At 53.9% G+C, this 27,760-nt stretch overlaps 1 protein-coding gene across 1 annotated transcript in view; it reads right to left on the minus strand.

Moving 5' to 3' along the window:
• LOC116956913 (uncharacterized) overlaps nucleotides 1-27,760 on the minus strand; it is a gene marked incomplete at its 3' end in the record, with an annotated part of 103,729 nt that overhangs the window by 46,836 nt on the left and 29,133 nt on the right. The window contains exons 10-14 of the mRNA XM_076058234.1: nucleotides 21,320-21,461; nucleotides 13,806-13,936; nucleotides 10,140-10,318; nucleotides 4,875-5,020; nucleotides 3,937-4,022 (exon numbers count right to left, since the gene is read on the minus strand). Of these exons, the coding sequence (XP_075914349.1) occupies nucleotides 3,937-4,022; nucleotides 4,875-5,020; nucleotides 10,140-10,318; nucleotides 13,806-13,936; nucleotides 21,320-21,461 (684 nt within the window). The remainder of the gene's footprint in view (nucleotides 1-3,936; nucleotides 4,023-4,874; nucleotides 5,021-10,139; nucleotides 10,319-13,805; nucleotides 13,937-21,319; nucleotides 21,462-27,760) is intronic.

A 27,760-nucleotide genomic window follows, 5' to 3' on the forward strand; every position in this document is an offset into this window, starting at 1 on the left:
TGTGAGTGTGAGTCTGTGTGTGAGTGTCTGTGAGTGTATGTGAGTGTCTCTGTGAGTGTCTGTGAGTGTCTGTGTGAATGTCTCTGTGTGAGTGTCTCTGTGTGAGTGTGAGAGTCTGTGTGTGAGTGTCTGTGTGAGTGAGTGTGAGTGTCTGTGAGTGTCTCTGTGTGTGAGTGTCTGTGAGTGTCTGTGAGTGTCTGTGAGAGTGTCTGTGAGTGTCTCTGTGTGTGAGTGTGAGTCTGTGTGTGAGTGTCTGTGTGTGAGTGAGTGTGAGTGAGTGTCTGTGAGTGTCTGTGAGTGTCTCTGTGTGTGAGAGTCTGTGTGTGTGAGTGTCTGTGAGTGTCTCTGTGTGTGTCTGTGAGTGTCTGTGAGTGTGTGTCTGTGAGTGAGAGTCTGTGTGTGTCTGTGTGTGAGTGTCTCTATGTGAGTGTCTGTGTGTAAGTGTCTCTGTGTGTGTCTCTGTGTGTGTCTCTGTGTGTGTCTCTGTGTGTGTCTCTGTGTGTGTCTCTGTGTGTGTCTCTGTGTGTCTCTGTGAGTGTCTCTGTGAGTGTCTCTGTGTGTGTCTCTGTGAGTGTCTCTGTGAGTGTCTCTGTGTGTGTCTCTGTGAGTGTCTCTGTGAGTGTCTCTGTGAGTGTCTCTGTGTGTGTATCTGTGTGTGTCTCTGTGTGTGTCTCTGTGTGTGTCTCTGTGTGTGTCTCTGTGAGTGTCTCTGTGAGTGTCTCTGTGTGTGTCTCTGTGAGTGTCTCTGTGTGTGTCTCTGTGAGTATCTCTGTGAGTGTCTCTGTGTGAGTCTCTGTGAGTGTCTCTGTGAGTGTCTCTGTGTCTCTGTGAGTGTCTCTGCGTGTGTCTCTGTGTGTGTCTCTGTGTGTCTCTGTGAGTGTCTCTGTGTGAGTCTCTGTGAGTGTCTCTCTGTGTGTCTATGTGTCTCTGTGTGTGTCTCTCTGTGTGTCTATGTGTCTCTGTGTGAGTGTCTCTGTGTGAGTGTCTCTGTGTGAGTGTCTCTGTGTGAGTGTCTCTGTGTGAGTGTCTCTGTGTGAGTGTCTCTGTGTGAGTGTCTCTGTGAGAGTCTCTGTGAGTGTCTCTGTGTGTGTCTCTGTGTGTGTCTCTGTGAGTGTCTCTGTGTGTGTCTCTGTGAGTGTCTCTGTGTGTGTCTCTGTGAGTGTCTCTGTGTGTGTCTCTGTGAGTGTCTCTGTGTGTGTCTCTGTGTGTGTCTCTGTGAGTGTCTCTGTGTGTGTCTCTGTGAGTGTCTCTGTGAGTGTCTCTGTGTGTGTCTCTGTGTGAGTGTCTCTGTGTGAGTCTCTGTGAGTGTCTCTCTGTGTGTCTATGTGTCTCTGTGTGTGTCTCTCTGTGTGTCTATGTGTCTCTGTGTGTGTCTCTGTGTGAGTGTCTCTGTGTGAGTGTCTCTGTGTGACTGTCTCTGTGTGAGTGTCTCTGTGTGAGTGTCTCTGTGTGTCTCTGTGAGAGTCTCTGTGAGTGTCTCTGTGAGTGTCTCTGTGAGTGTCTCTGTGAGTGTCTCTGTGAGTGTCTCTGTGTGTGTCTCTGTGAGTGTCTCTGTGAGTGTCTCTGTGTGTCTCTGTGTCTCTGTGTGTGTCTCTGTGTGTGTCTCTGTGTGTGTCTCTGTGTGTCTCTGTGTGTGTCTCTGTGTGTGTCTCTGTGTGTGTCTCTGTGTGTGTCTCTGTGTGTGTCTCTGTGTGTGTGTGTGTGTCTCTGTGTGTGTCTGTGTGAAGTATTGAAGGCGATCCGGAGTCTGAGACCAGGAAAGGCAGCGGGCAGAGATGATCTCCCAAGCGAAATGCTGAGGGAGGGTGGCGTTTGTGCACAGACTGCCCTATATGACATCATAACAACAGTCTGGACCACTGGACGGGTTCCGCAGGATTGGAAGGATGCCCTGGTGGTCCCCCTTTTTAAGAAGGGGGACCGCACAGACTGTAACAACTACAGGGGCATCTCACTCCTCAGTGTGCCGGGAAAGGTCCTGGCAAGGATTATTCAGCATCGCCTTGCCAGGCACGCTGAGGAGAGGCTTGCGGAGCCCCAATGCGGTTTCAGGAAAGGGCGGTCCTGCACAGATGCCATATTTTCTGTCCGTCTGCTACAGCAGAGGTGTAGGGAATTCCAACAAGACCTACATCTCTGCTTTATTGACCTGGTCAAGGCCTATGATACCATCAGTAGGCCTGGGCTCTGGGTCGTTCTTCGTGCTTTTGGAGTACCTGACCCTCTGCTCACGATCATTAAGGACCTTCATGATGGTGAGCGGGCCCGGGTAAAACTACGTGGCCGGGAGTCAGAGCCATTCCCTGTACACCTTGGGGTGCGACAGGGATGTCCTCTGGCTCCCACATTATTTAACATCTATTTTGACCACGTAGTTCGTGAAGCCTTCAATAGCTGTACCGGGGGAATCTCCATATGGTACAGATATAATGGGAGGCTAATCGATGCCCGGGTGCGGTCAAGGGATGGCTCCCTATTGCTCAACCACGTTATGTATGCTGATGACTTGGTAATAGCTGCTCAGTCAGAGGAGGAGTTGGAGACGCTGCTGCTGAGACTGGAGCGTGCCACTAAGAGGTGGGGCCTTGCCATCAGCCCCACCAAAACTAAGCACCTGCCTGGGTATTTTGTACCATCGGACACTCCACCCCCACAACTCCCAATCGGTGATGGGGCAGTTGTGGAGAGAGTGGAGAGTTTCCCATACCTGGGCAGTGTGCTTATGACTGGCTCCAGTTTAACAGCAGAGGTCTCACTCCGAATCAGTCGAGCGGCAATATCTTTTCATCGGTTGCGTAACGCTGTGTGGAAGCTACCTGGTCTATCGCTCCGCACTAAGCTTCAGGTCTTCTCGGCCACGGTCATTCCCTCCCTTCTCTACGCTTGCGAAACGTGGACCCCCCTAATGGAACATCTTCGCCGGTTAGAAACATTTAGGCTGACCTGCCTACGATCCATCCTGGGTTTAACCAGACTGGATTGTGTGAGGAGCTCACAAATCCTTGAAAGATCTGGGCAGGGTCCCATCGGTGAGCTCCTCCGGCAGGCAAGGCTGCGATGGCTGGGTCATGTAGCCCGCATGCCCAGCCACCGCATGCCGAAACAGCTTTTGTTTGGCCGGATTGAGGGGGCTAAGCGGGCGCGGCACGGGCTAGAGAAGAGATGGAGTGATGTGGTACAGGAGGACGTGGAGCTGAGTGGACTTGCCGATGACTGGTACCAGCGGTGTCAAGATCGGCCTCTGTGGAGGAGGCTCGTGAAGGATGCTACTGGGCAGTTGGAGGCAGTCGCCCTCCAACAACAACGGAGGGCGGAGGAGCGACGCTCACAACAGCGAGCGGAGCGCCGGGTGGCTAAAGCACAGCAGGTTGGCACAGTAGGGGGCACAGGTGGTGCATCAGCCAGTCATCTCAGTCAGTCGACCCGTGGCACCTGGGTCTGCCCCGTGACCTCCTGCCAGCGGGCGTTCGACACTTCACGTGGCCTCAGGGTGCACATAGCCTGGCACAAGCGTCGTGGTGACGTCACCGCCACTTAGTGGCGAATGGCGGTTGTTGTTGTTGTTGTTGTCTGTGTGTGTCTCTCTGTGTGTCTATGTGTCTCTGTGTGTCTCTCTGTGTGTCTATGTGTCTCTGTGTGTGTCTCTGTGTGTGTCTCTCTGTGTGTCTATGTGTGTCTCTCTGTGTGTCTATGTGTCTCTGTGTGTGTCTCTCTGTGTGTCTATGTGTCTCTGTGTGTGTCTCTCTGTGTGTCTCTGTGTGTGTCTCTGTGTCTCTCTGTGTGTCTCTGTGTGTGTCTCTGTGTCTCTGTGTGTGTCTCTCTGTGTGTCTCTGCGAGTGTCTCTGTGTGTGTCTCTCTGTGTGTCTATGTGTCTCTGTGTGAGTCTCTGTGAGTGTCTCTGTGTCTCTGTGTGTGTCTCTGCGAGTCTTCAGCCACCTGGAAATGCAGAACGAGCTGCCACAACAGAGCGAGGGTCTTCTCCCTGTGGCCATTGACGACATCCCTAGACTCGATCTGTCTCCCTGCAGAGACAAAGATCCCCCAGGTAGCCTCAGAAGACTGTAGGGGCAAGTGCTGTTAGGAGCAAAGACAAAGATCCCCCAGGTAGCCTCTAGCATGGCTGTAGGGGCAAGTGGCTGTTAGTAGTAAAGACAAAGATCCCCCAGGTAGCCTCTAACAAGACTGTAGGGGCAAGTGGCTGTTAATAGCAAAGACAAAGATCCCCCAGGTAGCCTCTAGCAGGGTGTAGGGGCAAGTGCTGTTAGTAGCACAAAGACAAAGATCCCCCAGGTAGCCTCTAGCAGGCTGTAGGGGCAAGTGGCTGTTAGTAGCACAAAGACAAAGATCCCCCAGGTAGCCTCTAGCAGGCTGTAGGGGCAAGTGCTGTTAGTAGTAACGAGTAGCAGCAGCAGCGTCTGTGAGGGCTACCGGCACTGTGGCTACATTCACCCCGTCAACCACCCACCCACTCACCCACCCACCCACCCACTCACTCACCCACCCACCCACCCACTCACCCACCCGCTCAACCACTCGCTCACTCACTCACCCACCCACTCACCCACCCGCTCACCCACCCACTCACTCACTCACTCACCCACCCACCCCGCCACTCACCCACCCACTCACCCACCCACCCACCCACACACCCACACACCCACCCACCCACTCGCCCCGCCACTCACTCACCCCGCCACTCACTCACCCACCCACCCACCCACCCCACCCACTCACCCACCCACCCACTCACCCACCCCGCCACTCACCCACTCACTCACCCCCTCACTCACCCACTCACCCACCCACTCACCCACTCACCCACCCACTCACTCACCCACCCACACACTCACTCACCCACTCACCCCACCACTCACCGTGTGAGTCTGTGAGCCTCACCCCACACAGTGTCAGCGCTCTGAGTGCCAGGTCCACGTTGTGGATCTTGTTGAGCCGAGACTCCGCAGGGACCCTGAGCTGGGGGCACAGCGACACCTGTCCACTCAGCAGCTCCACCAGCCTCCTGGTGACACAGGGTGACACACAGGGTGACACAGGGTGACACAGGGTGACACAGGGTGAGTGAGTGGGTGACACCTGTCCACTCAGCAGCTCCACCAGCCTCCTGGTGACACAGGGTGACACACAGGGTGACACAGGGTGACACACAGGGTGACACACAGGGTGAGTGAGTGGGTGACACCTGTCCACTCAGCAGCTCCACCAGCCTCCTGGTGACACAGGGTGACACACAGGGTGACACAGGGTGACACACAGGGTGACACACAGGGTGAGTGAGTGGGTGACACCTGTCCACTCAGCAGCTCCACCAGCCTCCTGGTGACACAGGGTGACACAGGGGGTGACACACAGGGTGACACACAGGGTGACACACAGGGTGACACACAGGGTGAGTGAGTGAGTGACACCTGTCCACTCAGCAGCTCCACCAGCCTCCTGGTGACACAGGGTGACACACAGGGTGAGTGAGTGAGTGAGTGACACCTGTCCACTCAGCAGCTCCACCAGCCTCCTGGTGACACACAGGGTGGGTGACACACAGGGTGACACACAGGGTGACACACAGGGTGACACACAGGGTGAGTGAGTGAGTGGGTGACCCCTGTCCACTCAGCAGCTCCACCAGCCTCCTGGTGACACACAGGGTGGGTGACACACAGGGTGACACACAGGGTGACACACAGGGTGACACACAGGGTGACACACAGGGTGACACAGGGTGAGTGACCCCTGTCCACTCAGCAGCTCCACCAGCCTCCTGGTGACACACAGGGTGACACAGGGGGTGACACAGGGGGTGACACACAGGGTGACACAGGGTGAGTGACCCCTGTCCACTCAGCAGCTCCACCAGCCTCCTGGTGACACACAGGGTGACACACAGGGTGACACACAGGGTGAGTGACACCTGTCCACTCAGCAGCTCCACCAGCCTCCTGGTGACACACAGGGTGACACAGGGGGTGACACAGGGGGTGACACACAGGGTGACACAGGGTGAGTGAGTGACACCTGTCCACTCAGCAGCTCCACCAGCCTCCTGGTGACACACAGGGTGACACAGGGGGTGACACACAGGGTGACACTCAGGGTGACACACAGGGTGACACACAGGGTGACACACAGGGTGACACAGGGTGAGTGACACCTGTCCACTCAGCAGCTCCACCAGCCTCCTGGTGACACACAGGGTGACACAGGGTGACACACAGGGTGACACAGGGTGACACACAGGGTGACACACAGGGTGACACACAGGGTGACACAGGGTGAGTGAGTGACCCCTGTCCACTCAGCAGCTCCACCAGCCTCCTGGTGACACACAGGGTGACACAGGGTGACACACAGGGTGACACACAGGGTGACACAGGGTGACACACAGGGTGAGTGATACACAGGGTGACACAGGGTGACACACAGGGTGACACACGGTGACACAGGGTGAGTGAGTGAGTGACCCCTGTCCACTCAGCAGCTCCACCAGCCTTCTGGTGACACACAGGGTGACACACAGGGTGACACACAGGGTGAGTGACACACAGGGTGACACACAGGGTGAGTGACACACAGGGTGACACACAGGGTGAGTGAGTGACACCTGTCCACTCAGCAGCTCCACCAGCCTCCTGGTGACACACAGGGTGACACACAGGGTGACACACAGGGTGACACACAGGGTGACACACAGGGTGACACACAGGGTGACACACAGGGTGACACACAGGGTGAGTGAGTGAGTGGGTGACCCCTGTCCACTCAGCAGCTCCACCAGCCTCCTGGTGACACACAGGGTGACACACGGGGTGACACACAGGGTGAGTGACACACAGGGTGACACAGGGTGACACACAGGGTGAGTGAGTGAGTGAGTGGGTGACCCCTGTCCACTCAGCAGCTCCACCAGCCTCCTGGTGACACACAGGGTGACACAGGGTGACACAGGGTGACACACAGGGTGACACACAGGGTGACACACAGGGTGACACAGGGTGACACACAGGGTGAGTGAGTGACCCCTGTCCACTCAGCAGCTCCACCAGCCTCCTGGTGACACACAGGGTGACACACAGGGTGAGTGACACACAGGGTGACACACAGGGTGACACACAGGGTGACACACAGGGTGACACAGGGGGTGACACAGGGGGTGACACACAGGGTGAGTGAGTGAGTGAGTGACCCCTGTCCACTCAGCAGCTCCACCAGCCTCCTGGTGACACACAGGGTGACACACAGGGTGACACACAGGGTGACACACAGGGTGACACACAGGGTGACACACAGGGTGAGTGACACCTGTCCACTCAGCAGCTCCACCAGCCTCCTGGTGACACAGGGTGACACAGGGTGACACACAGGGTGACACACAGGGTGACACACAGGGTGAGTGACACACAGGGTGACACACAGGGTGACACACAGGGTGAGTGAGTGGGTGACACACAGGGTGAGTGAGTGAGTGAGCGACCCCTGTCCACTCAGCAGCTCCACCAGCCTCCTGGTGACACACAGGGTGATACACAGGGTGACACAGGGGGTGACACACAGGGTGACACAGGGTGACACACAGGGTGACACACAGGGTGACACAGGGTGACACACAGGGTGACACAGGGTGAGTGAGTGACACCTGTCCACTCAGCAGCTCCACCAGCCTCCTGGTGACACACAGGGTGACACAGGGTGACACACAGGGTGACACAGGGTGACACACAGGGTGACACACAGGGTGACACACAGGGTGACACAGGGTGAGTGACACCTGTCCACTCAGCAGCTCCACCAGCCTCCTGGTGACACACAGGGTGAGTGACACACAGGGTGACACACAGGGTGACACACAGGGTGACACACAGGGTGAGTGACACCTGTCCACTCAGCAGCTCCACCAGCCTCCTGGTGACACACAGGGTGACACAGGGGGTGACACAGGGGGTGACACACAGGGTGAGTGAGTGAGTGGGTGACACCTGTCCACTCAGCAGCTCCACCAGCCTCCTGGTGACACACAGGGTGACACACAGGGTGACACACAGAGTGACACACAGGGTGACACACAGGGTGACACACAGGGTGACACACAGGGTGACACAGGGTGAGTGAGTGACACCTGTCCACTCAGCAGCTCCACCAGCCTCCTGGTGACACACAGGGTGACACAGGGGGTGACACAGGGTGACACAGGGTAACACACAGGGTGACACACAGGGTGACACACAGGGTGACACACAGGGTGAGTGAGTGAGTGACACCTCTCCACTCAGCAGCTCCACCAGCCTCCTGGTGACACACAGGGTGAGTGACACACAGGGTGACACAGGGTGACACACAGGGTGACACACAGGGTGACACAGGGTGACACACGGGGTGACACACGGGGTGACACACAGGGGGTGACACACGGGGTGACACAGGGGGTGACACGGGGTGACACACAGGGTGACACACAGGGTGACACACAGGGTGACACACAGGGTGACACACAGGGTGACACACAGGGTGACACACAGGGTGACACACAGGGTGACACAGGGTGACACACAGGGTGACACAGGGTGACACAGGATGACACACAGGGTGACACAGGGTGACACAGGGTGACACACAGGGTGACACACAGGGTGACACACAGGGTGACACACAGGGTGACACACAGGGTGACACAGGGTGAGTGAGTGAGTGAGTAGGTGAGTGAGTGAGTGAGTGTATGAGTGAGTGAGTGTGTGAGTGAGTGTGTGAGTGAGTGTGAGTGAGTGTGTAAGTGAGTGTATGTGTGAGTGTATGAGTGAGTGTATGTGTGAGTGTGTGTGAGTGTGTGTATGAGTGTGTGTGAGTGAGTGAGTGGTGAGTGAGTGAGTGTGTGGGTGAGTGTATGAGTGAGTGTGTGAGTGTGTGAGTGAGTGAGTGAGTGTGTGAGTGAGTGAGTGAGTGTGTTTGAGTGTATGTGTGAGTGTGTGAGTGAGTGTATGTGTGAGTGTGTGAGTGAGTGTGTGAGTGAGTGTGTGAGTGAGTGTGTGAGTGAGTGTGTGAGTGAGTGTATGTGTGAGTGTGTGAGTGAGTGTATGTGTGAGTGTGTGTGAGTGTGTATATGAGTGTGAGTGGTGAGTGAGTGAGTGTGTGGGTGAGTGTATGAGTGAGTGTGTGAGTGAGTGTGTGAGTGAGTGAGTGTGTGAGTGAGTGTGTGAGTGAGTGAGTGTGTGTGTGAGTGTATGTGTGTGAGTGAGTGTATGTGTGAGTGTGTGAGTGAGTGTGTGTGTATGAGTGAGTGTATGAGTGAGTGTGAGTGTGTGTGTATGAGTGTGAGTGAGTGTGTGAGTGAGTGGTGAGTGTGTATGAGTGTGAGTGAGTGTATGAGTGTGAGTGTGTGAGTGAGTGTATGAGTGTATGTGTGAGTGTGTGAGTGTGTATGAGTGAGTAGGTGTGTGAGTGAGTGGGTGGGTGAGTGTGTGGAGTGTGAGTACACTACAAAGTGTAATGTGCACGACGTAGCAGTGTGTGTGGCGTACGGTTCAGCGTGCGTAGCGTGGTGTACAGTGCTGTACAGTGCGTCACTGTACGGTACAGTGATCCACTCCCCCCCCCCCCGTGAGTCTGACGTCACGGCGTAGGCCCCGCCCACAGGCGGTGCACAGCGCGGAATAGTGTTGTACAGTGCGGTACAGTGTTGTACAGTGCGGTACAATGTTGTACAGTGCGGTACAGTGTTGTGCGGTGCGGTACAATGTTGTACAGTGCGGTACAGTGTTGTGCGGTGCGGTACAGTGTTGAACAGTGCGGTACAGTGTTGTACAGTGCGGTACAATGTTGTACAGTGCGGTACAGTGTTGTGCGGTGCGGTACAATGTTGTACAGTGCGGTACAGTGTTGTGCGGTGCGGTACAGTGTTGAACAGTGCGGTACAGTGTTGTACAGTGCGGTACAGTGTTGTACAGTGTGGTACGGTGTTGTACAGTGTGGTACAGTGTTGTGCGGTGCTGCAGTGTTGTACAGTGCGCTACTGTATGGTACAGTGAGCCGCGCACGTGAGTCTGACATCACGGCGTAAGCCCCGCCCACAGGCGGTGTACAGTGTGGTACAGTGTTGTACAGTGCGCTACTGTACGGCACAGTGAGCCACGCACGTGAGCCTGACGCCACAGCGGAGGTCGGTCCCCAGGTTGTGGACTCTGAACGCAAACTCGCTCAGGGCTCCTTGACGATGCTGCAGGGAGAAGCCGAGGGAGAGGAGGCGGCGACAGAGATCCCCCACGCACGCTGACACGTGGTCCCGGCTCACGGCGAGAACCAGCTCCCTGGTGCTCTACAGAGAGAGAGACACACAGTGAGACACAGTGAGACACACAGAGAGACACACACAGTGAGAGAGACACACACAGAGAGACAGAGGGAGAGGAGACGGCGACAGAGATCCCCCACGCACGCTGACACGTGGTCCCGGCTCACAGCGAGAACCAGATCCCTGGTACTCTACACAGAGAGACACACAGTGAGAGAGACACAGAGACACAGTGAGACACAGGGAGACACAGGGAGAGGAGGCGGCGACAGAGATCCCCCACGCACGCGGACACGTGGTCCCGGCTCACAGCCAGTACCAGCTCCCTGGTACTCTACACAGAGACACACACAGTGAAAGAGACACAGTGAGACACAGGGAGACACAGGGAGAGGAGGCGGCGACAGAGATCCCCCACGCACGCTGAGACGTGGTCCCGGCTCACAGCCAGTACTAGCTCCCTGGTACTCTACACACAGAGAGAGAGACACACAGAGAGACACAGTGAGACACACAGAGAGACACACACAGTGAGACACAGGGAGACACACAGAGTGAGAGAGACAGAAACACACAGTGAGACACAGTGAGACACAGTGAGACGTGGTCCCGGCTTACAGCGAGAACCAGCTCCCTGGTACTCTACACACAGACACACAGAGAGAGAGAGAGACACAGTGAGAGACACACACACAGTGAGACACAGGGAGAGGAGGCGGCGACAGAGATCCCCCACGCACGCAGACACGTGGTCCCGGCTTACAGCCAGTACTAGGTCCCTGGTACTCTACATAGAGACACACACAGTGAAAGAGACACAGTGAGACACAGTGAGACACAGGGAGAGGAGGCGGCGACAGAGATCCCCCACGCACGCAGACACGTGGTCCCGGCTTACAGCCAGTACTAGGTCCCTGGTACTCTACACACACAGAGACAGAGACACAGAGAGACACACACAGTGAGACACAGGGAGAGGAGACGGCGACAGAGATCCCCCACGCACGCTGACACGTGGTCCCGGCTCACAGCGAGAACCAGCTCCCTGGTGCTCTACAGAGAGACACACAGAGAGAGAGAGAGAGACACAGAGAGACACACACACAGTGAGACACAGGGAGAGGAGGCGGCGACAGAGATCCCCCACGCACGCAGACACGTGGTCCCGGCTCACAGCCAGTACTAGGTCCCTGGTACTCTACACAAACACAGAGAGACACACACAGAGACACAGTGAGACACACACAGAGACACAGTGAGACACACACAGAGACACACACAGTGAGACACACAGTGAGACACACAGAGACACACACAGTGAGACACACAGAGACACACACAGTGAGACACACAGAGACACACACAGAGACACACACAGTGAGACACAGTGAGACACAGGGAGAGGAGGCGGCGACAGAGATCCCCCACGCACGCTGACACGTGGTCCCGGCTCACAGCCAGTACCAGCTCCCTGGTACTCTACACAGAGACACAGTGAGACACACACAGTGAGACACAGTGAGACACAGAGAGACACAGGGAGACGTGGTCCCGGCTTACAGCGAGAACCAGATCCCTGGTGCTCTACACAGAGACACACACAGTGAGACACAAACAGTGAGACACACACAGACACACACAGAGAGAGAGAGAGAGAGACACAGTGAGACACAGTGAGACACACACAGAGAGAGAGAGACAGAGAGAGACACACACAGAGACACACACAGTGAGACACAGGGAGACACACACAGAGAGAGAGAGAGACACACACAGTGAGACAGACACACAGTGAGACAGAGGGAGAGGAGGCGGCGACAGAGATCCCCCACGCACGCTGACACGTGGTCCCGGCTTACAGCGAGTACCAGGTCCCTGGTACTCTACACAGTGAGACACACACAGTGAGACACACACAGTGAGACACAGTGAGACGTGGTCCCGGCTTACAGCGAGAACCAGATCCCTGGTACTCTACACAGAGAGACACACAGTGAAAGACACACAGAGACACACACAGTGAGACACAGGGAGACAGAGGGAGAGGAGGCGGCGACAGAGATCCCCCACGCACGCGGAGACGTGGTCCCGGCTCACAGCCAGTACCAGCTCCCTGGTACTCTACACACACACAGAGAGACACAGAGACAGTGAGACACAGAGACGTGGTCCCGGCTCACAGCGAGAACCAGCTCCCTGGTACTCTACACACACACAGAGAGACACAGAGACAGTGAGACACAGAGACGTGGTCCCGGCTCACAGCCAGTACCAGCTCCCTGGTACTCTACACACACACAGAGAGACACAGAGACAGTGAGACACAGAGACGTGGTCCCGGCTCACAGCCAGTACCAGCTCCCTGGTACTCTACACACACACAGAGAGACACAGAGACAGTGAGACACAGAGACGTGGTCCCGGCTCACAGCGAGAACCAGCTCCCTGGTACTCTACACACACACAGAGAGACACAGAGACAGTGAGACACAGAGACGTGGTCCCGGCTCACAGCCAGTACCAGCTCCCTGGTACTCTACACACACACAGAGAGACACAGAGACAGTGAGACACAGAGACGTGGTCCCGGCTCACAGCCAGTACCAGCTCCCTGGTACTCTACACAGAGAGACACACAGAGAGGGAGAGAGACACAGAGAGAGAGACACAGTGAGACAGAGACACACACAGAGAGACACAGTGAGACACACACAGAGACACAGTGAGACGTGGTCCCAGCTCACGGCCAGTACCAGGTCCCTGGTGCTCTACACAGAGACACACAGAGAGAGACACAGTGAGACACACACAGTGAGACACACAGAGAGACAGAGACACAGTGAGACACAGAGACGTGGTCCCGGCTCACAGCGAGAACCAGATCCCTGGTACTCTACACAGAGAGACACAGAGAGAGAGAGACACAGAGAGACAGTGAGACACAGTGAGACACACACACAGAGAGAGACAGAGAGAGACACAGTGAGACACAGAGAGACACAGTGAGACACAGAGAGACACAGAGAGACAGAGAGACACAGTGAGACAGAGACACAGTGAGACACAGTCAGACAGAGAGACACAGAGAGACAGAGAGACACAGAGAGACACAGTGAGACAGAGGCACAGAGAGACACAGTGAGACAGAGAGACACAGAAAGACAGAGAGACACAGAGAGACACAGAGAGACACAGAGAGACACAGTGAGACACAGAGAGACAGTGAGACACAGAGTGAGACTCTCACTCTGTCTCTCTCCCTGTCTCTCTCCCTGTCTCTCTCTCTGTCTGTCTCTCTCTCTGTCTCTCTTTCTCTCTGTCTCTCTCTCTGTCTGTCTCTCTCTGTCTCTCTCTCTCTGTCTCTCTCTCTCTGTCTCTCTCTCTCTGTCTCTCTCTCTCTGTCTCTCTCTCTCTGTCTCTCTCTCTGTCTCTCTCTCTGTCTCTCTCTGTCTCTCTCTGTCTCTCTCTCTGTCTCTCTCTCTATCTCTCTCTGTCTCTCTCAATAACTCGCCTTGAAGGGAGAGTCGAGTCTAAAGAGGCATGGGTCGTGAGCGATGAGTCGCTGCGTTTTGGCCTCGTCCAGGAAGAGAATCAGCAGCAGCAGCCTCCGCAGAGTGAACCGTGAAAGAGCCTCCAGCATGCCTACAGAGATACATACAGAGATACATAGAGATACACACATAGATACACACACAGAGATACATAGAGATACACACATAGATACACACACACAGATATACACACAGATACACACAGAGATACACACACACAGAGCCTCCAGCATGCCTACAGAGATACATACATAGAGATACATACATAGAGATACATACATAGAGATACACACAGATACACACAGAGATACATACATAGAGATACACACAGATACACACAGAGATACACACACACACAGAGCCTCCAGCATGCCTACAGAGATACACACACAGAGATACATACAGAGATACACACAGAGATACACACATAGATACACACACAGATACACACACAGATACACAGAGATACACACACAGAGATACACACACACACACAGAGCCTCCAGCATGCCTACAGAGATACACACACAGAGATACATACATAGAGATACACACAGAGATACACACACAGAGATACATACATAGAGATACACACAGATACACACAGAGATACACACACACACACAGAGCCTCCAGCATGCCTACAGAGATACATACATAGAGATACACATACATAGAGATACACACAGATACACACACACACAGAGATACATACAGAGATACATAGAGATACACACGTAGATACACACACAGATATACACACAGATACACACAGATACACACAGAGATACACACACACACACAGAGCCTCCAGCATGCCTACAGAGATACACACACAGAGATACACACAGAGATATACACACAGATACACACATAGAGTGTGTGAGTATGTGTGTATGAGTGTATGAGTGAGTGTATGAGTGTGTGGTGAGTGTGTGGTGAGTGTGGTGAGTAACTCACCATCCCTGTACAGGTGAGGCACTGTGGGGTGTGAGTGTGTGTATGAGTGAGTGAGTGTGTGTATGAGTGAGTGTGTGTATGAGTGTGTGAGTGTGTGTATGAGTGTATGTGTGAGTGTGGTGAGTGTGGTGAGTGTGGTGAGTGTGGTGAGTAACTCACCATCCCTGAACAGGTGAGGCACAGTGGGGTGTGAGTGTGTGTGAGTGTGTGAGTGTATGAGTGAGTGAGTGTGTGAGTGTGTGAGTGTATGAGTGAGTGAGTGTATGAGTGTGTGAGTGAGTGTATGAGTGTGTGAGTGAGTGTATGAGTGAGTGTGTGAGTGGGTGAGTGTGTGAGTGAGTGTATGAGTGTGTGAGTGAGTGTGGTGAGTGTGTGGTGAGTGTGGTGAGTAACTCACCATCCCTGTACAGGTGAGGTACAGTGGGGTGTGAGTGTGTGAGTGAGTGAGTGGTGAGTGGTGAGTGTGTGGTGAGTGAGTGGTGAGTGTGTGGTGAGTGTGTGGTGAGTGTGGTGAGTGTGGTGAGTGAGTAACTCACCATCCCTGTACAGGTGAGGCACAGTGGGGTGTGAGTGTGTGAGTGAGTGTATGAGTGTGTGAGTGTGTGAGTGTATGAGTGAGTGTGAGTGAGTGTATGAGTGAGTGTGTGAGTGACTGGTGAGTGTGTGGTGAGTGAGTGTGTGAGTGTGTGGTGAGTGTGGTGAGTAACTCACCATCCCTGTACAGGTGAGGCACTGTGGGGTGTGAGTGTGTGAGTGTGTGTATGAGTGAGTGTATGAGTGAGTGTGTGAGTAACTGGTGAGTGTGTATGAGTGATTGGTGTATGAGTGTGTGGTGAGTGTGGTGAGTGAGTAACTCACCATCCCTGTACAGGTGAGGCACAGTGGGGTGTGATTGTATGAGTGTGTGTGACCTGGTCAAGGCCTATGATACCATCAGTAGGCCTGGGCTCTGGGTCGTTCTTCGTGCTTTTGGAATACCTGACCCTCTGCTCACGATCATTAAGGACCTTCATGATGGTGAGCGGGCCCGGGTAAAACTACGTGGCCGGGAGTCAGAGCCATTCCCTGTACACCTTGGGGTGCGACAGGGATGTCCTCTGGCTCCCACATTATTTAACATCTATTTTGACCACGTAGTTCATGAAGCCTTCAATAGCTGTACCGGGGGAATCTCCATATGGTACAGATATAATGGGAGGCTAATCGATGCCCGGGTGCGGTCAAGGGATGGCTCCCTATTGCTCAACCACGTTATGTATGCTGATGACTTGGTAATAGCTGCTCAGTCAGAGGAGGAGTTGGAGACGCTGCTGCTGAGACTGGAGCGTGCCACTAAGAGGTGGGGCCTTACCATCAGCCCCACCAAAACTAAGCACCTGCCTGGGTATTTTGTACCATCGGACACTCCACCCCCACAACTCCCAATCGGTGATGGGGCAGTTGTGGAGAAAGTGGAGAGTTTCCCATACCTGGGCAGTGTGCTTATGACTGGCTACAGTTTAACAGCAGAGGTCTCACTCCGAATCAGTCGCGCGGCAATATCTTTTCATCGGTTGCGTAACGCTTTGTGGAAGCTACCTGGTCTGTCGCTCCGCACTAAGCTTCAGGTCTTCTCGGCCACGGTCATTCCCTCCCTTCTCTACGCTTGCGAAACGTGGACCCCCCTAATGGAACATCTTCGCCGGTTAGAAACATTTAGGCTGGCCTGCCTACGATCCATCCTGGGTTTAACCAGACTGGATTGTGTGAGGAGCTCACAAATCCTTGAAAGATCTGGGCAGGGTCCCATCGGTGAGCTCCTCCGGCAGGCAAGGCTGCGATGGCTGGGTCATGTAGCCCGCATGCCCAGCCACCGCATGCCGAAACAGCTTTTGTTCGGCCGGATTGAGGGGGCTAAGCGGGCGCGGCACGGGCTAGAGAAGAGATGGAGTGATGTGGTACAGGAGGACGTGGAGCTGAGTGGACTTGCCGATGACTGGTACCAGCGGTGTCAAGATCGGCCTCTGTGGAGGAGGCTCGTGAAGGATGCTACTGGGCATTTGGAGGCAGTCGCCCTCCAACAACAACGGAGGGCGGAGGAGCGATGCTCACAACAGCGAGCGGAGCGCCGGGTGGCTAAAGCACAGCAGGTTGGCACAGTAGGGGGCACAGGTGGTGCATCAGCCAGTCATCTCAGTCAGTCGACCCATGGCACCTGGGTCTGCCCCGTGACCTCCTGCCAGCGGGCGTTCGACACTTCACGTGGCCTCAGGGTGCACATAGCCTGGCACAAGAGTCGTGGTGACGTCACCGCCACTTAGTGGCGAATGGCGGTTGTTGTTGTTGTATGAGTGTATGAGTGTGTGTATGAGTGAGTGGTGAGTGTGTATGAGTGTGTGGTGAGTGAGTGTGGTGAGTGTGGTGAGTAACTCACCATCCCTGTACAGGTGAGGCACAGTGGGGTGTGAGTATGTGAGTGTGTATATGAGTGTGTGTATGAGTGTATGTATGAGTGAGTGTGTGAGTGTGTGTATGAGTGTGTGAGTGTGTGTGTGTAAGTGAATGGTGAGTGTGTGTATGAGTGAATGGTGAGTGTGGTGAGTGTGTGGTGAGTGTGGTGAGTAACTCACCATCCCTGTACAGGTGAGGCACAGTGGGGTGTGAGTGTATGAGTGTGTGTGTATGAGTGTATGTATGAGTGTATGAGTGAGTGGTGAGTGTGTGGTGAGTGTGGTGAGTGTGTGGTGAGTGTGGTGAGTAACTCACCATCCCTGTACAGGTGAGGCACAGTGGGGTGTGAGTGTATGAGTGTGTGTATGAGTGTATGAGTGAGTGAGTGTGTGTATTAGTGTATGAGTGATTGGTGAGTGTGTGGTGAGTGTGGTGAGTGTGTGGTGAGTGTGGTGAGTAACTCACCATCCCTGTACAGGTGAGGCACAGTGGGGTGTGAGTGTGTGAGTGAGTGTATGAGTGTGTGAGTGAGTGTATGAGTGTGTGAGTGAGTGTATGAGTGTGTGAGTGTGTGTGTGAGTGTGTGTATGAGTGTGTGAGTGAGTGTGTGAGTGTGGTGAGTGTGTGGTGAGTGTGGTAACTCACCATCCCTGTACAGGTGAGGCACAGTGTGGTGTGAGTGTATGAGTGTGTGTGTATGAGTGTATGTATGAGTGCCGGGAAAGGTCCTGGCAAGGATTATTCAGCATCGCCTTGCCAGGCACGCTGAGGAGAGGCTTGCGGAGCCCCAATGCGGTTTCAGGAAAGGGCGGTCCTGCACAGATGCCATATTTTCTGTCCGTCTGCTACAGCAGAGGTGTAGGGAATTCCAACAAGACCTACATCTCTGCTTTATTGACCTGGTCAAGGCCTATGATACCATCAGTAGGCCTGGGCTCTGGGTCGTTCTTCGTGCTTTTGGAGTACCTGACCCTCTACTCACGATCATTAAGGACCTTCATGATGGTGAGCGGGCCCGGGTAAAACTACGTGGCCGGGAGTCAGAGCCATTCCCTGTACACCTTGGGGTGCGACAGGGATGTCCTTTGGCTCCCACATTATTTAACATCTATTTTGACCACGTAGTTCGTGAAGCCTTCAATAGCTGTACCGGGGGAATCTCCATATGGTACAGATATAATGGGAGGCTAATCGATGCCCGGGTGCGGTCAAGGGATGGCTCCCTATTGCTCAACCACGTTATGTATGCTGATGACTTGGTAATAGCTGCTCAGTCAGAGGAGGAGTTGGAGACGCTGCTGCTGAGACTGGAGCATGCCACTAAGAGGTGGGGCCTTACCATCAGCCCCACCAAAACTAAGCACCTGCCTGGGTATTTTGTACCATCGGACACTCCACCCCCACAACTCCCAATCGGTGATGGGGCAGTTGTGGAGAGAGTGGAGAGTTTCCCATACCTGGGCAGTGTGCTTATGACTGGCTCCAGTTTAACAGCAGAGGTCTCACTCCGAATCAGTCGAGCGGCAATATCTTTTCATCGGTTGCGTAACGCTGTGTGGAAGCTACCTGGTCTGTCGCTCCGCACTAAGCTTCAGGTCTTCTCGGCCACGGTCATTCCCTCCCTTCTCTATGCTTGCGAAACGTGGACCCCCCTAATGGAACATCTTCGCCGGTTAGAAACATTTAGGCTGGCCTGCCTACGATCCATCCTGGGTTTAACCAGACTGGATTGTGTGAGGAGCTCACAAATCCTTGAAAGATCTGGGCAGGGTCCCATCGGTGAGCTCCTCCGGCAGGCAAGGCTGCGATGGCTGGGTCATGTAGCCCGCATGCCCAGCCACCGCATGCCGAAACAGCTTTTGTTTGGCCGGATTGAGGGGGCTAAGCGGGCGCGGCACGGGCTAGAGAAGAGATGGAGTGATGTGGTACAGGAGGACGTGGAGCTGAGTGGACTTGCCGATGACTGGTACCAGCGGTGTCAAGATCGGCCTCTGTGGAGGAGGCTCGTGAAGGATGCTACTGGGCAGTTGGAGGCAGTCGCCCTCCAACAACAACGGAGGGCGGAGGAGCGACGCTCACAACAGCGAGCGGAGCGCCGGGTGGCTAAAGCACAGCAGGTTGGCACAGTAGGGGGCACAGGTGGTGCATCAGCCAGTCATCTCAGTCAGTCGACCCGTGGCACCTGGGTCTGCCCCGTGACCTCCTGCCAGCGGGCGTTCGACACTTCACGTGGCCTCAGGGTGCACATAGCCTGGCACAAGCGTCGTGGTGACGTCACCGCCACTTAGTGGCGAATGGCGGTTGTTGTTGTTGTTGTATGAGTGTATGAGTGATTGGTGAGTGTGTGGTGAGTGTGGTGAGTGTGTGGTGAGTGTGGTGAGTAACTCACCATCCCTGTACAGGTGAGGCACAGTGGGGTGTGTATGAGAGTGTGAGTGTGTGTATGAGTGAGTGGTGAGTGTGTGTGTGAGTGTGTGTATGAGTGTGTGTATGAGTGTGTGGTGAGTGTGTGGTGAGTGTGTGGTGAGTGTGGTGAGTGTGGTGAGTGAGTAACTCACCATCCCTGTACAGGTGAGGCACAGTGGGGTGTGAGTGTATGAGTGTGTGTGTATGAGTGTGTGTATGAGTGTATGAGTGTGTGTATGAGTGAGTGGTGAGTGTGTGTATGAGTGTGTGGTGAGTGAGTGTGGTGAGTGTGGTGAGTAACTCACCATCCCTGTACAGGTGAGGCACAGTGGGGTGTGAGTGAGTGAGTGAGTGTATGAGTGAGTGTGTGAGTGTGTGAGTGAGTGTGTGAGTGATTGGTGAGTGTGTGGTGAGTGTGGTGAGTGTGTGGTGAGTGTGGTGAGTAACTCACCATCCCTGTACAGGTGAGGCACTGTGGGGTGTGAGTGAGTGAGTGAGTGTATGAGTGAGTGTGTGAGTGTGTGAGTGAGTGTGTGAGTGATTGGTGAGTGTGTGGTGAGTGTGGTGAGTGTGTGGTGAGTGTGGTGAGTAACTCACCATCCCTGTACAGGTGAGGCACAGTGGGGTGTGAGTGTGTGAGTGTGTATATGAGTGAGTGAGTGTGTGTGTGAGTGTATGAGTGAGTGTGTGTATGAGTGTATATATGAGTGAGTGTGTGAGTGTGTGTATGAGTGAGTGTGTGAGTGAGTGGTGAGTGTGTATGAGTATGTGGTGAGTGAGTGGTGAGTGTGGTGAGTAACTCACCATCCCTGTACAGGTGAGGCACAGTGGGGTGTGAGTGTGTGTATGAGTGATTGGTGAGTGAGTGTGTGGTGAGTGTGGTGAGTGTGTGGTGAGTGTGGTGAGTAACTCACCATCCCTGTACAGGTGAGGCACAGTGGGGTGTGAGTGTGTGTATGAGTGTGTGTGTGTAAGTGAATGGTGAGTGTGTGTATGAGTGAATGGTGAGTGTGGTGAGTGTGTGGTGAGTGTGGTGAGTAACTCACCATCCCTGTACAGGTGAGGCACAGTGGGGTGTGAGTGAGTGTATGAGTGTATGTGTGTGTGTATGAGTGTGTGTATGAGTGAGTGGTGAGTGTGTGGTGAGTGTGGTGAGTGTGTGGTGAGTGTGGTGAGTAACTCACCATCCCTGTACAGGTGAGGCACAGTGGGGTGTGAGTGTGTGAGTGTGTGTGTGAGTGTGTGTATGAGTGTATGTATGAGTGTGTGTGTGAGTGTGTGAGTGAGTGTGTGTATGAGTGTATGAGTGTGTGTATGAGTGTGTGTATGAGTGATTGGTGAGTGTGTGGTGAGTGTGGTGAGTGTGTGGTGAGTGTGGTGAGTAACTCACCATCCCTGTACAGGTGAGGCACAGTGGGGTGTGAGTGTATGAGTGAGTGTGTGTATGAGTGTATGTATGAGTGAGTGTGTGAGTGTATGAGTGATTGGTGAGTGTGTGGTGAGTGTGGTGAGTGTGTGGTGAGTGTGGTGAGTAACTCACCATCCCTGTACAGGTGAGGCACAGTGGGGTGTGAGTGTGTGAGTGTGTGTATGAGTGTATGCATGAGTGTGTGTATGAGTGAATGGTGAGTGTGGTGAGTGTGTGGTGAGTGAGTGGTGAGTGTGGTGAGTAACTCACCATCCCTGTACAGGTGAGGCACAGTGGGGTGTGAGTATTCTGTGGCCGTGCTCTGGTCCCATAGCAGCCGGCCCACGACAAAGCGACTGAGGCTCACACAGTCAGAGTGGCTGTTCATCGGAACCTCCTCACCAAACACAGCCTAGAGACACACACAGAGAGAGAGAGAGAGACACACACACACAGACACACACAGAGACACACACACACACAGAGTGAGACACACACAGAGACACACACACAGACACAGACACACACAGTCAGAGTGGGTGTTCATCGGAACCTCTTCACCGTACACAGCCTGGAGACACAGAGAGACACACACAGAGAGACACACACAGAGTGAAACACACACAGAGAGACACACACAGAGTGAGACACACACACACAGAGTGAGACACACACACAGAGAGAGAGACACACACACAGAGAGAGACACACACACAGAGAGAGAGACACACACACAGAGAGACACACACACAGAGACACACACAGACACACACACACAGACACACACACAGAGACACACACAGAGACACACACACAGACACACACAGTCAGAGTGGCTGCTCATCGGAACCTCCTCACCATACACAGCCTGGAGACACACACAGAGAGACACAGAGAGATACACACAGACACACACAGAGACACACACAGACACACACAGAGACACACACAGAGACACAGAGAGACACACACAGACACACACAGAGACACACACAGACACACACAGAGACACACACAGAGACACAGAGAGACACACACAGACACACACAGAGACACACACAGACACACACAGAGACACACACAGAGAGACACAGAGAGATACACACAGACACACACAGAGACACACACAGACACACACAGAGACACACACAGAGACACAGAGAGACACACACAGACACACACAGAGACACAGAGACACACACACAGAGACACACACACAGACACACACAGAGACACACACAGAGAGACACACACAGAGACACACACAGAGACACACACAGAGACACACACACAGACACACACACAGACACACACACAGACACACACACAGACACACACACAGACACACACAGACACACACACACAGACACACACAGTCAGAGTGGCTGTTCATTGGTACCTCCTCACCATACACAGCCTAGACACACACATAGAGATACACACACAGAGACACAGAGAGACACACACAGAGACACACAGAGACACACACAGAGACACACACAGAGACACACACATAGAGATACACACACAGAGACACAGAGAGACACACACAGAGACACAGAGAGACACACACAGAGACACAGAGAGACACACACAGAGACACAGAGAGACACACACAGAGACACAGAGAGACACACACAGAGAGACACACACAGAGACACACACAGAGAGACACACAGAGCCACACACAGAGACACAGAGAGACACACAGAGACACAGAGAGACACACACAGAGACACAGAGACACACACACAGAGACACACACAGAGACACACACAGAGACACACACAGAGACACACACACAGAGAGACACTCACAGAGACACAGAGACACACACAGAGAGACACACACAGAGACACACACAGAGACACACACAGAGACACACACAGAGACACACACAGAGACACACACAGAGACACACACACAGAGAGACACTCACAGAGACACAGAGACACACACAGAGAGACACACACAGAGACACACACAGAGACACACACAGAGACACACACAGAGACACACACAGAGACACACACAGAGACACACACAGAGACACACACAGAGACACACACAGAGACACACACACAGAGAGACACACACAGAGAGACAGAGAGACACAGAGAGACACACACAGAGAGACACACAGAGACACACACAGAGACACAGAGAGACACACACAGAGAGACACACACAGAGACACAGAGACACACACAGAGACACAGAGAGACACACAGAGACACAGAGAGACACACACAGAGACACAGAGAGACACACACAGAGAGACACACACAGAGAGACACACACAGAGACACAGAGAGACACACACAGAGAGACACACACAGAGAGACACACACAGAGACACACACAGAGACACACACAGAGAGACACACAGAGACACAGAGAGACACAGAGAGACACACACAGAGACACAGAGAGACACACAGAGACACACACAGAGACACACACAGAGAGACACACACAGAGACACACACAGAGAGACACACACACAGAGAGACACTCACAGAGACACAGAGACACACACAGAGAGACACACACAGAGACACACACAGAGACACACACAGAGACACACACAGAGACACACACACAGAGAGACACTCACAGAGAGACACACACAGAGAGACACACACAGAGACACACACAGAGACACACACAGAGACACACACAGAGACACACACAGAGACACACACAGAGACACACACAGAGACACACACACAGAGACACACACACAGAGAGACAGAGAGACACAGAGAGACACACACAGAGAGACACACAGAGACACACACAGAGACACAGAGAGACACACACAGAGAGACACACACAGAGACACAGAGACACACACAGAGACACAGAGAGACACACAGAGACACAGAGAGACACACACAGAGACACACACAGAGACACACACAGAGACACACACAGAGACACACACACACAGAGACACTCACAGAGAGACACACACAGAGACACACACAGAGACACACACAGAGACACACACAGAGACACACACAGAGACACACACAGAGACACACACAGAGACACACACACAGAGAGACACACACAGAGAGACAGAGAGACACAGAGAGACACACACAGAGAGACACACAGAGACACACACAGAGACACAGAGAGACACACACAGAGAGACACACACAGAGACACAGAGACACACACAGAGACACAGAGAGACACACAGAGACACAGAGAGACACACACAGAGAGACACACACAGAGACACACACAGAGAGACACACACAGAGAGACACTCACAGAGACACACACAGAGAGACACACACAGAGACACAGAGACACACACAGAGACACAGAGAGACACACAGAGACACAGAGAGACACACACAGAGAGACACACACAGAGACACACACAGAGACACACACAGAGAGACAAACACAGAGAGACACACACAGAGAGACACACACAGAGAGACACACACAGAGACACACACAGAGAGACACACACAGAGAGACACACACAGAGAGACACACACAGAGAGACACACACAGAGAGACACACACAGAGACACACACAGAGACACACACAGAGACACAGAGAGACACACACAGAGAGACACACACAGAGACACACACAGAGACACACACAGAGACACAGAGAGACACACACAGAGAGACACACACAGAGAGACACACACAGAGAGACACACACAGAGACACACACAGAGAGACAGAGGCCCACACAGTCAGAGTGGCTGTCCATCGGTACCTCCATCACCGTAGGGATGGTGGTGATGGTGGTGATGACGGTGGTGATGATGGCGATGGTGGTGGTGACGGTGGTGGTGATGGTGATGGTGGTGACGGTGGTGGTGATAGTGGTGGTGGTGATAGTGATGATGATGGTGGTGGTGGTGACGGTGATGGCGGTGATGATGGCGGTGATAGTGGTGGTGGTGATAGTGATGATGATGGCGGTGATAGTGATGATGATGGCGGTGATAGTGGTGACGGTGATAGTGGTGGCGATGGTGGTGGTGGTGATAGTGGTGGTGGTGATAGTGGTGGTGGTGACGGTGATAGTGATGATGATGGCGGTGATAGTGGTGGTGGTGATAGTGATGATGATGGTGGTGATAGTGGTGGTGGTGATAGTGGTGGTGGTGATGGTGGTGATAGTGATGGTGGTGATAGTGATGGTGATGGTGGTGATGTCCGGCAAAACAACCCCCTACCTCCTCGCGGTGCCGGACGGGCAACTCTGTCGTGGACAGCGCTGTGGGGGGAGATCCAATTTTGATTGGCTCCTCCCCTCATGGCATATGTGTCCACCACAGGGGCTAAACGGGGGCTCTGGACGGGTGCGAGGGGCTGGTAACCCCTCCACCTTCAATTAATTACCACGAAACTACGAATTAAACTGAAATATGTAACAACTAAGCTTGTGCCGGAGGCCCCGGGGGGCCAGGCGTCTATGACGTCTCCTGGCCAAACCCCAATTGGCGGAGCCAGGAGATTGAATACCTACCCTCGGGGCTACTCCAGAAACAACGAAAAGCCACTACGGGTGGCCACGTGGAATGTTCGAACGCTCACTGCAGAGGAGAGGCTGCCACTCCTCTGTCGGGAGCTGGACCGGTACCGCCTGGATCTATGCGGCATTCAGGAGGTCCGGTGGACCGGCTCTGGCTCCTGCCACCATGAGGGGTGGACAGTCCTCTACTCGGGGCAGCAGACTGCCAAACAACAGGGTGTGGGTCTTCTTTTGAACAAAAGAATGAAGGGGGCGTGGGAGCGTGGCGGTGAGGTGTGGGAAGCTGTAAGCCCCAGGCTACTTTGGGCTCGCCTTCCCATCAACCGGAGGCGAGGAATGGTGGTCGTGGTTACTTATGCCCCCACCGAAGATGAACATCCGTGGAGGGATGCAGGCAAAGCCGATGAGTCAGATGCCTTCTATGACCTCCTGTCACAGGTGCTGGCTAAAGTGGCCCCTCGGGATAGAGTCATCATGTTGGGTGACTTCAATGCCCGAGTTGGTCATGATACTGGCACCTGGTCTGGAGTGATTGGAGGGCATGGGCCAGATCAGCTCAATAACAACGGTAGGAGGCTGCTAGATTTTTGTGCAGCCCATGGGCTTGTAATTACCAACACGCTGTTCCGGCATCGGCGCATCCACACAACATCATGGATGCATGCCGGGTCCAAGCAAGAACATCTGCTGGACTACATAGTGACGGACCAGCGAATGCGAGCCCATGTCCTTGACACCAGGACCTACCGTGGAGCTGATCTTCCCTCTGACCATCGACTAGTCATCTGTAAGATGCGCCTGCCATTCTTCCACTCCGGTGGTGGGTGTACACCCAGGACCCCATTCCAACCTAAAGTGGCCTGGTCTCAGTTATCTGATGAAAGTTGCAAGCGAGAATTTCATCATCGCTTGCGGCTGGGATTGGCATCGTCCCCGACTCCTCCTGATGTCGAGGGTAAATGGGCGAGGTTTAGGACTGTGACTCATGCAGCTGCAATGGCTGCTTTGGGTACGCGGTCCAGACCTCCCCAGACACCCTGGATGACAGAGGAGTTGTTCACGATGGTTGAGAAAAAGCGACAGGCCCACTGTCATCGGCTACAGAATCCCACGTCAGAGAATGAGGAGGCTTACCGCAGCCTTCGCTCGGAGGTTCGGAGAGCCGTGAGGCGCTGCAAGGATGGGTGGTGGTCGCGGGTTGCTGAGGAGATGGAGTCTGCTTCAGTGGCCCGTGATCACAAATCTCTATTTAACTCCATCAAAAAAGTAACCTGCAGCGCCACACCTATTACCATCATTAGGGGAAAAAACGGTGATCCAATTTCCGACCCCCAGGAACAGGTTCGCAGATTTGCTGAGCATTTCTGTGAGGTCCTGGGGGAGGGAAAATCCCTCAGCCAGGAAAACATCGTGGCACAAAGTGAGGATGACCCTGCTGAGGCTGCGGTGCCTCAAATATTGGATGAAGTCACCCCCTGTGAGTGGCTGGCTGAGGTGCCATCTGCTGAGGAAGTATTGAAGGCGATCCGGAGTCTGAGACCAGGAAAGGCAGCGGGCAGAGATGATCTCCCAAGCGAAATGCTGAGGGAGGGTGGCGTTTGTGCACAGACTGCCCTATATGACATCATAACAACAGTCTGGACCACTGGACGGGTTCCGCAGGATTGGAAGGATGCCCTGGTGGTCCCCCGTTTTAAGAAGGAGGACCGCACAGACTGTAACAACTACAGGGGCATCTCACTCCTCAGTGTGCCGGGAAAGGTCCTGGCAAGGATTATTCAGCATCGCCTTGCCAGGCACGCTGACGAGAGGCTTGCGGAGCCCCAATGCGGTTTCAGGAAAGGGCGGTCCTGCACAGATGCCATATTTTCTGTCCGTCTGCTACAGCAGAGGTGTAGGGAATTCCAACAAGACCTACATCTCTGCTTTATTGACCTGGTCAAGGCCTATGATACCATCAGTAGGCCTGGGCTCTGGGTCGTTCTTCGTGCTTTTGGAGTACCTGACCCTCTGCTCACGATCATTAAGGACCTTCATGATGGTGAGCGGGCCCGGGTAAAACTACGTGGCCGGGAGTCAGAGCCATTCCCTGTACACCTTGGGGTGCGACAGGGATGTCCTCTGGCTCCAACATTATTTAACATCTATTTTGACCACGTAGTTCGTGAAGCCTTCAATAGCTGTACCGGGGG

The sequence above is a fragment of the Petromyzon marinus genome (assembly GCF_048934315.1).
Source record: "Petromyzon marinus isolate PM22_M1 ecotype Great Lakes invasive population chromosome 68 unlocalized genomic scaffold, UKy_Petmar_22M1.pri1.0 chr68_unloc.2, whole genome shotgun sequence".
Lineage (NCBI taxonomy): Eukaryota > Metazoa > Chordata > Hyperoartia > Petromyzontiformes > Petromyzontidae > Petromyzon > Petromyzon marinus.